We start from the raw sequence: 13,695 nt of genomic DNA, 5'->3' as shown, positions 1-13,695 counted from the left end.
TCACTTTCGGATACATGAAATTGACAGCTGCTTCTGTAACAGAGTTTGTGGCATATTCAGCCTTGTTTCTTATGTCAATTATTGGCTGCTAAGCATCAGTTTGACACCAGAAAGTGGTGGGTTTGAGCACTTCAGGGATACAACTCATGTTTTCTTCATGATCCCATCTTTCAAAATAGATCACGGTGAAATCACAGAGCTCGATAGTATGAATATCAGCACCCTGCAAGGTGTCTCCACTTCCTATGTAATCTACTGTCAACTGCAGAGTTTTAAAGGTGCATCTTTCCACCATGCTTCATATGACTGCCTGTAAAATAAAAAAACTACATGTTGGGGCAAAGCTATTCAGACGGGCCTGATCCGTGTGCTGTTGAAAGGTGGATGTGCCGGGGAGGCTCCGGTTATGAACTCTGACAGAAAACAACAGTCTTAATTCCCTTATCATTAGCTTAACCTCTGTCATTCAATTTACTTTGTTAAACCACGGATCCTGAGAGCGCCTTGATTGAAAGGGACCGACATATGCACACCACTGTTGTCCCACATCATTCAGAGAACAAACCTTTTTAGATCCTTAACTACTATAGTGCTGCTGATTGCACAGGCACCAGCAATTTTCTAACCAACCGCCACCTGAACAATGATGTGTTCAGCCTTCAGGCCCTCCAGCCTTTCAAAGGTGAATCATTTCACAGTTTGGAGCGAGATCTCCATAGCAACTCCTCTTTGAAGGGTTTAGAATCACCGTCCAATAATTCTATGATCATCGGGCCTTGCCATTCCCAGTGGTTCTTTTCACAGCGGACAGGCAAGGGGGGCACGAGGAGGAAGCAGGAAGATTCTACAGTCTATTTCAGGCAATTCATCTTGCAGCCCCATTAGAATTCAAAATATTGCGACCTTCAATCACCGAGCATGTTATCTGGAGCTGTGGCGATCTCCAGTCAAGATGGGTAGACATTTTGCTCTAATCATCCAAGATGAGTGGAGGCTGACAAAAACTCTTCATTCTCGCTGAAGCAAAATGCTCATTTAAATGCTGTGACAGCTCCTCGACATGGCCCGGAAACATACAAAAGGAGCATGATCCTCACAGCTGAATGATGCAGATGTAGAATTGCAGTATGGGTTAAAACAATAACTCACATAAACAAGGAAGCACATATTGCATGGGGCCGCCGTGTTTTCATTTTGTTCAAGTGCAGTGTGGGAAGTGGGCTGCTTGCTCATTAGAAACCAGATGCGTTTGCTAGAGCAGTACAGAATATGTAGTAAAAAGACTATTTAGACTAATTTCCCTTCTTAAAGGGGCTTTATATAATATATGTGAGCGGATTGTGACATAAAAAATGAGACCTTCTCCGTCTCTCTTGGTTGCCTATACAAGCCTTTGGATGATTTGTTTTAGTTGTGAAAATAACCTTGTCTCATTGCCTCTCTTTGCTCCACTAATGGAGAGCAACAGTAGCTAACGTTAGTTTAGAAATGGTAAGCTGCACTCGGTCCACAACATTAACACCAACCACACAAGTAAGTATTGTCCAAATCAATCATGGAATGAAAATGTATCATTGTTCAATATTTTAATCACGATATGACTTAAAAACATTTTTGATTTAGATGTCCATTTAAGATCTACTCTCCTTTCTCAGCCATCGTGCTAGCTAACCTCGTGGCCGCCAAAAAGTGTATGCAGGTTAATCTGAGTGAATGCATAGTACCTGGAGATTAAAATATTTTCTCATTCATCGCATTTCTTTTGAAATGTGTTTATTGTGCATGTTCATATCTCAAAGATACACAAATTACAATTCGATATTCAAATATACAATGTTATACTAAATGAAGTGCTTCCTCAGCATGCCATAAACTGTCGTTTATTGTGAGGCTAATCCCATATACATCATTCTGGTTCCAAAAATATACACAAAGCAATGAATGTGTTTTAATCTGTTCAAGATACTGAACCAAAACTGCTCCTGATGTGCTGGTCTGAACCTTGCATAGCCAACGCCATCTGTGTATGAATGTATACATGAATTACTGTAAGTCCCTTTGGACAAAAGCATCTGCTATATGCCCTAAATGTCAATGTAAAAACACTACATTACTGAAGGTAATGTAACTTTATTCACCTCTATCTGCCATTGGAGGATTTCTCCCTTTTAAATAATCAATCAGTACAATATTTTCAGAAAACATAAAAATCACACTTGTTCGTATTGGTTGTTAATTAATACATCAACACAACAAGTGATTAAGCAGCTGAGTTGTTGATAACTTCACTCATTGCCTGATCTGTTCACACAGTGCGGAAGTCGCTGGGCTGGGTGACGTGTTCTGGATGTTTGTCAAGTTTGAGAATTTGCAAGTTGATGAGTGACGAGGCAGAATTGCTGGAGAGCAGCCATTACTGGCGTCAGTGGGGAGGCAGGTTGGCCATAAATCATCTCTGTCTGAATAGTCAATCCAGTTTGTTCTTAAAGCCTGCAGCTAAACAATCAGTTTGATTTGCTCAGTGTAAGCGATTAGTGGCGTGTGGGCTGGAGTCTGAATGATGCAACAACCAAACAGAAATACAGTTTCCTTCCAGACTGAGCAAAGTGAAGGCCAAGTTATTTAACTCACTCTTTATCATCAGATTCAGATATTCCTCAAGACAATGATGAGTCTGATATTTAAACTTTTTAAAAGGTTCTATTTTTAGAGGTGAATGAATTGGACCTGGAGAGGGATAAACATTGTCAATTTGTTATTGACTGACACTTTGATTCGATCACATTAGCCACAACCAAAAAACTGAAATAGGCTGAAACAAGCAGCCAACACTTTTTGGATAACAGAAGCAGTTAATAAACATGACCTACGTTTGTTATCGTGAACAATCATTGTGCGCATGGGGCATCAAACAGGCTAATAATCTTGTAAAGTATATGCTGTATGTGAATGTATTTGTTATTTCTTTTAACTACAATATGGTCTTCGGGTTGTCTGCCTCTGTGCACCAGACAAGTTGCAGTTTACAAAAAGTAACCAACAAGTATCATCCGTGTATCTGTTGGCGAAATGGAAGCGATCACTATATTGACATATCTGATTCCAGTGAATGTTTCCAGCGATAAACATGCCGCCTACGCTTAGAGACAATTTACACAGAGGCGCACAAAAGGAGCTACGTCACATGGCGCATCTACAAAAATAACCTGAAGCTCAATATCTCCAAAACCTATGAGCTTATGGTGGACTGCTGCCATATGTCTATAAGTAGAAAAAAAAATCTAAGATGGGGATGCTTCACACACATCTTTCACCTGGCAGCACAGAAGAGCAATACAATCACCACAGTTTCAAAGTGGGCGCCCAGTTAGAGTCACCAATTCAGTACAAAATTTGAAATATGGTCACATTCTCCCCTGCTGTTCCTGAGTTATGGCGTTAAAGGATGACATCACTGCGAAGTTGACCTTTGTCTTGTTGGTTAATAAAATGTCATCGCTTCATCAGTTGTCAATCAGATTGTACCACAGATACAGTAGCAGAAAACACAGGAGGTTTATAATTACAGCTAATTCTGTGATTTACCATCATGTTTGTAAAGGTGTATGCAGATTTGCTACAACTTCTGCCATATTTTCCTGTTTATTCATTATCACTATCATTTTAAGGACGAGGGATGACATTAGTTTGGTACCCACCAGAACGCAAAAGGTAATAGTTTAGGGTACTCTAATAAGCATATCATTGAATGAAGATAGCATACCAAGACCTCTGGTGTTGTTTTAACATTCAGTGCTAAGGTAATGATGTAGACCCATGATGGTAATCAATGCATAACATGAGAAAAATAACGTACAGGTTACAGTTTGTAACAAACAATTGCAATTTTCACTTTAATGCAATTGTTTGTTTCAACCTTCCAACATCTTCTTGTCCAACAATCAGTCTAAAACTTACCGATAAGTGGTTTGCTGCAATTTAAGACAAGAATAGACAAGCAAGTCCTCACATTTGATAAACTTGCACCATTAGCTTTTAGCTTTAAAAAATGCCTTGCTCAATGAATTTATTATTGATGAATAATGTTCAGCTCTATTAAGGACACAACAATGTGACATCTCCACTCTAGCTAATCTTATTAAGTTTATCTCTTTAAAACCGGCCACTGTTTAATGAAATGGGCGACGCTGCCTATAGTGAACCTCAGGCAGTAAGGGAAGAGCTGTAACTTAACCAGGAGTTCAGGTGCTGAAAGCATGAATCTCACAGTGAGAGAAGAGTCTCTGCCAAAAATAACAGCTCCTTTCCAGCCGACTGCCCACAACCACAGCCCGTCCCTACAGATACACCACAGTATCTTAAGGCTAGGCTCTTACTGAGTGTCGTGCAACCGTAAATAAGTCTTCATTAGGAGTGAACCAGAGCATTTCTACAGTGACGGGAGGACACTGTGTGAGCATTCAAACATCTAATTGCTGGAAACCAAACATCTGGGAATAAGGCCAGGTGAGCTGGCAGAGTAGCTTGCAGGGAACAGAAGAGCAGATGAAGTAGAACATGTCTGTGTCTCGTCTCAGAAAGCGAGGATCCAGCCTTGTTCCAGTCACCGCAGAAGCACTGGAAACACTCAGCCTGCAAACCACTTTGTTATGAGACCAGGGAGCACCAGTCATTCAACAGAATCAGCTTTCAGGATGTCATCATGCGCCTTAATAGTTTTTGGAAGGTATTGTTGAAAGCAAATCCACTGTTAACGCAGCGCTTTTCAAGGTCATTAGGGGTTGAAAAATATTCATAGGGTGCACGCTACTGGGGGAATTCTGAGGCCTCCGGAGGAAAATCCCTGGAAAAAGTTGGATCCTTTCAAAAGATGTAAATCTATGTAATATACAACGTGGTAACCTGTTCCACCTTCACACCTTTGTAAAACCCCTGTAAGTTTGTATATGCTAACTATTTCTAAAGTTTCAAAAAACTTCTTCACAAAGAACTGTGACCCAATATAGGGAATAAAAGTATAACAGTACATTCAGTGAGTGCAGATCTACACCATGTTTAAAGTCAAAATGGAAGCAAACGTGATTTATTAATTTTGTATTATGCCTAACTTTTGTGGATGATAACTTGTCAGGTATGTTAGTATTCTGCAGGTGCTCCAAGTGAAGATGTGACTAAACTTTTCTATGGATCTCTTCAGCTTTTAACAGAGATGTTATTTGTTTTCCAAACAGTTCAACCTAATCCTGTTGTGATTGGCTAGTTCAGTTGTCTTGACTGATCTTTTTGACTTAAAGAGAAAAAGGGTGCATTTTGAACCAAACCATGATGTTTACCTAAACCTAACCAAGTAGTTTTGGTGCTAAAATCTAACTTAACTGCTACTCAAAACAAAACAACAACAACAAAATAACAACAAAACAACAACAAAACAACAACAAAATAAAAATTCTGTAAAATTTATAAATGAAAACTCACTTTTGTCTTTAGACAGGACGCAAACACAGGCGCCCTGGGGGAGCAGCTAGGTCACAGTTAGCATCTGTCAGCGAAAATATGGTAGATGTAAGATTTTTACGGATATAGATTGGGATAAATATACAGAAAAATGTCCTTCATTGGAATAACCTGTCATGGCTATCCTCACATGACTGAGTCAAAAAACCCAAATCCTCGACTTGCTCATTGTATCTCCCCCACAAAAACAGTCATCAGATGTGTGAGAATATGACTGATTACAAACTAAAGACAACAGTGAGGTGTTTATTTGTCTTTTTGATTTATGCCGGGGGACCGTATGATTTATGATAATTTAATTTGAGATTGATTGATTGGTAATCACTAAAAAGGATGTTCACTAAAAAAAGTTGTGTCCTATCTGTGATACTATAAGAACAATGGTTTCTTAACAAAATGTCAAGTGATTTCAGTGTTGAATGTGTTTTAATGCCATTATAAGAGTTTTCAGCATATTTTGAGGATTGATTTTCATGTTATCACATTCCTAATCACAGCAAAGTTGGGTGTTCTGGGAGGAAAAATAAGGCACAACAGACTTGGTGTGCATATTTTTAGCCTTGCCTGAAATGGTATCTGCTATGCCGTAACGCATATCAAAAAATTGTGTATGCTATTGAAAAAGTCAAAGCTTTTAAGATAGGGATTGAAGGAATCTTATCAAAACGCCCGGCATCGATAAATATTTCACAGACAGAACTGGCAGAGAAAGAACACTGATCTCCGCAAGTGGTTTTGTGTCACTAACACTGAAAATCTGTCTGTAGTATCTTTAGAAAGACTTCTAGTAATTCCAAGACAAAAAAAGAAACATACCATTCCAGACATGAAAAAGTGAGATCCACCTCAACCATATAATCAAGAGTCAAGTAGTGGCTGCAACATTGCAGTCTGCCTGACACTAGATAGATATAATTACAAAACAAAACCATCTATGTTTAATGGTTAACTTGTAAAACATACCACATTGTTTCCAAGGACTCTGCGACAGTGGAAACAATGGCACGCCAAAGCAGATAGATGTAAACATACAGAGAGCAGAAGCTGTCGATCAGACTATTTACGATTGTTGAGAATGTTTGTCTTTGTGTGAGTAGAAACAAAAGAGTTGGTTTTGGGTAAGGATCTGGCATATACATTTAACCCATATCAAAAGGAACTGTGGGTGTTTTAACATGTACATAATGATACATATATATATATATATATATATATATATGGTATTTGAGATACATATGGTATCAAACACATTATGAACAATATGATGATGTGATATATATAGATGTGAAAACACGATGATACGCTGTGCATTGTAAAAGACATTTAAAGAATACGGTTGATGATATTTTATATTTTTCCTTTTCTCTACTTTTACAATATGGTTTGATGTACAACCATTTTGGGAAGTGCAAGTCTCTTTACATTGTTCGCTTCCAAACTACAGTGCTTTTTCGTCCTCATGTTAGTTACTTCACTTTTCAAGATGATGAACATTTGTGGTCACTTTTATTAATAAATACTAAGGTCTACTGCTTGCTTTTGCAGAATAGTGTCAGTTTTGGCAGCTCTACAACGTAACGTAACGTTAGCTGAGCTCTGAAAACCCGGCTAGTGTTGGTGCTAAAGCAAGTGACGAGCTAACATGGCTAATGGTTTTCTAATACACTTTGGTGATTATTGAAATTATTTAAAATAAAATGAAATAAAATAAAAACACTGTGGTAATTACTATTAACAATATATATGAAGCTAACTCTGGAAAGTGAATTGACTATCTTGACTATCATGAGTTGATGCCACAGTAATATTACTTTACACATAGCTTTGTACATAACTAATAGCATTTCCTGTTTTCTTTTTTTGTTTTGAGCTATATTGATTGTTTTCTTTAATTGATAGAAAGGTCACCCAGTCAGCTAGCCATAACTGGCTACTATGAGGAATAGTGCCTTCAATTTAAACAAAACAGTCTACGTCAGTTTTGGCAGCATTTCTACGTAACGTAATGTTAGTTGAGCTCTGAAAATCCAGATAATGTTGGTGCAACAGTGAATGACTACCTAACATGACTAACACTTATCTAAGATGCTTTGGTGAGTATCAAAATGATTTTAAAACACTGAGGTAAATATTATTTACAGTATAAACAAAGCTAACTGTGACAAGTGATTGAACTCTATGCCGAGGTAAGCCAGTCAGCTAACTTTAGCTGGCTGCTAAAAAGACTAACAGCACATTTAGGTTTAACAAAACAAAACTGTGTGTGTCAGTTTTGGCAGCTCCTCTACATAACCTTTATTTGATCCCTGAAAATCTGGATAATGTTGGTGCTACCTGATTTGCTAACATAGCTGATAATTATAAAAGACACTGGTGATTTTTAAAAATGGGTAAAAATAAATAAACACTGTGGCAAATATTGTTAACAATATATGTTATAACCCTAACTTAATCTTAGAGTTGACTCCAAAGTAATGTTACCATTGCCTCTAACCTTAGTTAGCTCACTTTTCACACTTTGCTTTGTATTAGTAATAGAAGGCTATTAACTGTGTTTTTAATCATTTTTATAATCGCCTCAGTGTCTTAGATAACCAAAAAAACACAGACAGGCTATATGAAGGTATTGAGAGATGGACCAACACCTTCTTGAATGAATTTTATCTTTACTTTATCTTTTTTTGTAACCAAGTCCTTAAAAACTGAACAGACAGAATCTCATTTGTCTCACCTCACATGCCTTGTCCACTCTTGTAAATCATTACTTAAGTCTGGGTGGTCTTCTAGTTCCTCACAAATTACTTAGAGTTATAGGCTATTTGAAAACTGTGCTGAAACAGAAGTAATACATTTGTAAGTGATGCACAGAGACAACTCGGGAAACAATATAGGAAAATGGCCTCAATCTTAAACCTTTCTATCCGGCCGTTCCATGCCTGCCACCGCTGACTCTCTAATCAGAGCTCCTTTCACACAGTGACAAAGTCAATAACAGCATACAATCAGTAAACAAATTCAGCTTTTTCTAAAAAGGCCCTCTGCATTCATTTCAGTTGCCGTAATTTGAATTATTCTAGCGTGAAACACTTAAATTGTGTAAGACAAAGACCATGTCAGAGGCACAGAAGAACTTGAGACAAAGGGAGACCTGGAAAGTGAAGCCTGAATCATGGAGGGACGGGCTGTGAATAATCTGTTGAGGTTATCACATCTGTACTGTCACAGAGTAACAGATGCCGGATTTCCAATCAGTCTGGAATTTTTTTTGTTGTCAACAGCATCATAAGCAGTGGCAATGAAACAAATCCATGTTATTTTTATTATCTTATCATTACACCATATAATTATTATTTTAGAAATTTAGAGATATGCGGGAAATAAAAAAGAAAATGGAAAAGAAAATAAACCTGTTAATCTCATTGCAAATGTCTCTGATGCTGCCACAAAAGTGTAATTTGTAGGAAATGGACAGAATTTGAAGGTACCTTCAAAACAATATGGGGCACCATAAATCTGCTTAAGCCTACTGCTTCTCACTGTATTTGACTGTCCAACGGGGTACTATGAAACAGGGCAGGCGGGGGGCTAGCTGGTGAGCATGCAAACATAAGTGGACATCTCTGCAACACAGTACATAGATGACATTGACATCAGACCAGCACTGTTGTTTCTGTTGAAAAAGTTAATTAATGTTTTGAACTAAAATTCTGGCCATATCTTACAAAATGCTTCTGTAAATGCTGAATCATATATCGGTGAGTAGTCTACGCATGAACCGATGTAACGTATATAATAATTTATTCATGGGAAACAGGCCCTTGCCTCTTCTCAGCAGCGTCTTGTACACCTGTGCACTGTAACTTAACACATTTTTTACCCCACAAATTGTCAATACCCATAAACAAGTCACTTTTGAGACTGCATTGGGAGGGAAAAACTGTTATCGGAACATCACTATTAATAATTTACTTACCTCTGCTGACTGCACCCAAGCTTAATCAAAAGTGGCATTGGGAATCGTGTTACAATATCATGTGGTGCTTCTCCTGTGATGTTTCCAAACTTTAGAATATGTTCCTGATTGTGTGAAGCTTAAACCAGGCACAGACCCTTTCACTTGCCACTTCTGTGACTCTCATGTAGAGAGCCGCCCAGTAGGAATGTGAGGTTTGGTCTGACTTCATAATTCCTGTGTGCGATGTTGATCTTGGCACCCACACCACAAGATGCCTTGCGAGCAAAGCTTTCAAAAAGCTGGTACTGGAACTATTTAGTACAACCAAATGTTGCCAGTGATATTGCAAAATAAACAGTATAATATAAACTTGCAGGTGTATGTTTAATGTGATTTGTTGATGGTATTAAATCCTGTGAGGGAAAGAAATCATCAACCTGTGACTCACGTGTCATGTGGAAGATGCCGTCACAGGCGCTGATATGGGAGAGGAAGGCATTTCCCAGGCCTTGACCAGCATGAGCCCCTTTAACCAGGCCAGCAATGTCAACGACATTAAGGAACGCTGGGACTTTGCTGGAAGTAAAAGTACAAAGGGTAATTAATTGAAGACTTTAAACATCATCAATATCATCTTAACAAAAACTACAACTGCGTGTATTGTCCTACAATCAAACGGTAAAATCAAACAGTTCCTATAAAACGTTACTTGTTTTTTCAGATAAATCCTGATTAAACTCCATTATTTATTGAGTTTTATTGTGTGCAAGTGGTGTCAGAATAATTGGAAAATGAGTTCTCGACAGGGGGAATTCACGTGAATGCCACGTACCGAGGACAGGGAACATTCTGGTATTCAACTTACCAACTGAACATTGTTCATAAAGAGGCACAGCAGACAAAACTTAATGTTTGTTTAGAATCCTTTTAATAATTTTTGTGTGCTGGTATTGTATTAGGTTGTACTTGCACATGATCTTTGAACCTAACATTTAACATGATCTTTGTTATTGAGCAAAGTTATCGATAGGAAAATTTCCAGCCAAATATGCGGTGACAAAACCAGGTAACCAGGTAGGCCAAACTATGACATTTTCCAAACCCTAACCAAGTGGTTTTGTGCATAAAACTTAACCAGACTATAAACACAGTCATTGTCACAACATGAAATTGAAAATTTGACATAAAGAAACACAAAGTTTACCTGCATTTATTCCAGCAATTGGGTTGTTAATATACAGCTTTAAACTTCAAACAGCTATTGACATGTTGTTTAAAAGCTCTGAGCAATGAAATACAACACATCTTTGTCATAGCGTTCATCTTGTCTCCACATTACAACGAAAAAGCTCATTAACACACCAAAGTCAGAAGAACAACTTCCCAATGTTGGAAATGGGACCATCAAAGAAGAGCTCGTTGCATGTTGTTGCATTAAAGGGCAGGGAAATGGTTAGTTTAACAGCTTGCTCCCAAATATACATACAACATGTATACATAAAGTAGTGGAGAAACATATATATTCTAATGGAAAACTACCTCAAACGATGGCCTTAAAACAAAACATAACTTAAGTGGACATCTTAGTAGAAATGCTTGGTGTTATTATATATTATAGTAAATAGCCCATTTGTTGGGGACTATTTTCAGTAGCGCATAAAACACATTTCCAAATAACTACAATGTCCATGTTGATGGTAGGTAAGGAACATGTCACCCTGCCTAAGGTTGTTATCGTAGAAAATTGCATTTTCTTGCACAAATATGTTTTATTTTGATGGTTACTGGTGTATTATTTATTAATAGCGGTTGCATCTGTTTTTCATTTGTTTAAGTCGCAGTAAAGAACATAAAAAGGACAGAACAAGTATGTTCCTGAGATCCATACTATTCTTTAAAAAGCAGGAGATTCAGCTCTCATGCAAAGAATTCATGCACGGAAATGCTGTGTGCTATTCAACTTTCCATGTCCTGTCATTCAGAATTTCGCCATTAATTTGTCAGTATAGCACAGCAAATCTGAATTCATCCTGCTTTAACAGCCGATACAAATGTGTATGATAACCAGGTGTTGGAGGTTTCAGACATTTCAGCCTTTCTCGTCAACAGAAAACCTCGGAGTAGAGCAGCAATCATACACCAGACAGAATACTGGCAGCTACATGTCAACAACATTGTTATATGTTTTCTCATACCAATAGCAAGAAGAGCGTCAGAGACTACAGATCTGAAGTGTGAATAATAGGTGAACGATGTGACCCCATACCTGGCAGGTTTGTGGAATTGGCAGAGGAAATCATAGCGTTCATCTGGAATGGGCACTCTGCTTTCATTTGGGTCAATGGTGCAGAAGGGGAAATTTTCAGCTGCAGCCTGACTCTTTGTCAGCACATTGAAAAAGGTTGACTTCCTGAAAATAAAAACAGCATTGAGGCCAATCCGTGTGAAACGACTGGTGTGCAGAGCGAGACTGTCTGGTAGTATGATCCTGAAATACTAGTAAATTATGCAAAATTGTATTTTTTCGGCACTAAAAGCAAAAGGCTTACTCTAATAGATTGATTATTTGAATACAAAAAAAATATTACGTCCAATTACAAGGTCAGATAATCCCATAATAGATCAATTGCACATGGAATCGAGGGGCAAATTACATTTTCTGATAGATCTCAGCTGTCGAACGGGATCAGCCAAACGCCGCCCCATGTTGTGACCAGGGAGAGATTTATTTTCCATGGCACAAGCAGCTCAAGTGTACTTCAAAATCTACAGACAATGGCAAGTGTCTAAGAGTAATAATGGCATGGCAGTTCACTATAATCCAGGACTTTCCATCTTTATCCCCTCACTCGGTGCTTCACATTGAAATGATTGTTTGCTAAGTCCTATAGGCATGAAATTGCTCAAGATTGCTAAAGAGCAGGCATTAATTCCTTGTATAAAGCTGGGTTGTTTCTCTAACGTGTACTTGAAGGCTGTTGTTGGGTCACCTTGGGGGGAAAAAAGAAAGATAATCCACAGTAACACTTCAACCATCATCAGGTATAAAAATGCTCTTCATGATAAGAACAATTGCACAGCAAATCACTTAGCAACATGCTAATTACAGCATAAAATCCTGGTCAGTAGGGGGAAAGGTGACATATATTGAGGTTACAGGTGAGACTTTTGTGTGTTTTTTTCACTGGTGGTTGGTGGAAACGCATTCTTATAGCGAGGCAAGACGTAGACCAGATATGTGTTGTTAAACACATTACAAATCTATTGTCCTATCATGTGACAAAGGTTCCATACTCAATTAAGACTAAGGAACAGGTGAAAGCCCCAAAAAGAGCTAACAACTGGAGCTAAAGTTATTTCACAAATCTATTATTTTTAAATTGATAATCAAGTTGATCCGTGTCGAATCAAAAGTAAGAAATATGCCTTAATTTAACCTCCAACTATAGATACTGCAAGATAAGAATTGCAGATTATGTAAAATGTTGATCTTTTGAGGGCAAATGGGTCTATCTGACTCTTTTTTTGTCATTTTATGATAAGCTTATTATAAGGAATACATGGTTGCATTTCAAAATACAAGTAAGGATCATTTTAGCAGGTGCGTATTTTGCAGTTTGTCATAAAACCTGAGTCTACGTACGTAATTAAAAAGACTACACGTCCAACATTTACATAAATTACGTCTCGTTTAATGTTCACCAAAACAACTGAAACCTTGTTATAGGGGGGTTGCAGGCTTTTAAACTCTGTGTGGTTTATAGCACACCCACACAGAGTTTAAAAGCCTGCAACTCCCCTCCAGTTAGTTAGAACTGAAGAAGCCTCTTGGATGAGAGATGAAACATCTCCATGAAACTGAAACACGTCCAGTTGCCCACGATATAGCATTAAGAACAAAAATAAATGTTAGATAAAAATCTGTCAATTCTTTTACCAGAGAGTTGGAGATAAAGAGATATTTTTCCCTTTGTTGAATTAAGAGCAGAGTAGAAAAGTTAAGCGTACTACAAGGAACGTTTAACGGTCATTAAAAACAGTCTAAGTTTAATACTGATGCCTCAAAGAGACCTACATAAGAAAACTAGACAATCAGCAAGAAGGTTGGCTAAGACTATATAGTTATTACAGTTATACTTAATGCCTGTTGATACCCAGGTAGGATAAGTTAGAAGAGGAGTTTCATAGCCTGAAGAAAAAAAGCTGTGATGTAGTCTGGTGGTACA

At 37.9% G+C, this 13,695-nt stretch overlaps 1 protein-coding gene across 4 annotated transcripts in view; it reads right to left on the bottom strand.

Moving 5' to 3' along the window:
- LOC115588505 (obg-like ATPase 1) overlaps positions 1–13,695 on the bottom strand; it is a 51,542-nt gene that overhangs the window by 31,234 nt on the left and 6,613 nt on the right. For 2 of the 4 annotated variants that reach the window (XM_030429147.1, XM_030429149.1), the window contains exons 3-4: positions 11,736–11,879; positions 9,918–10,045 (exon numbers count right to left, since the gene is read on the bottom strand). In XM_030429147.1, coding sequence (XP_030285007.1) covers positions 9,918–10,045; positions 11,736–11,879 — 272 coding nt within the window. The remainder of the gene's footprint in view (positions 1–9,917; positions 10,046–11,735; positions 11,880–13,695) is intronic. The other 2 variants (XM_030429148.1, XM_030429150.1) reach the window with 1 other exon arrangement.

The sequence above is a fragment of the Sparus aurata genome, chromosome 9 (genome assembly GCF_900880675.1).
Source record: "Sparus aurata chromosome 9, fSpaAur1.1, whole genome shotgun sequence".
Lineage (NCBI taxonomy): Eukaryota > Metazoa > Chordata > Actinopteri > Spariformes > Sparidae > Sparus > Sparus aurata.
The sequence above is the reverse complement of the archived record's forward strand: the minus strand, read 5'-3'. Positions and strand labels throughout refer to the sequence as shown.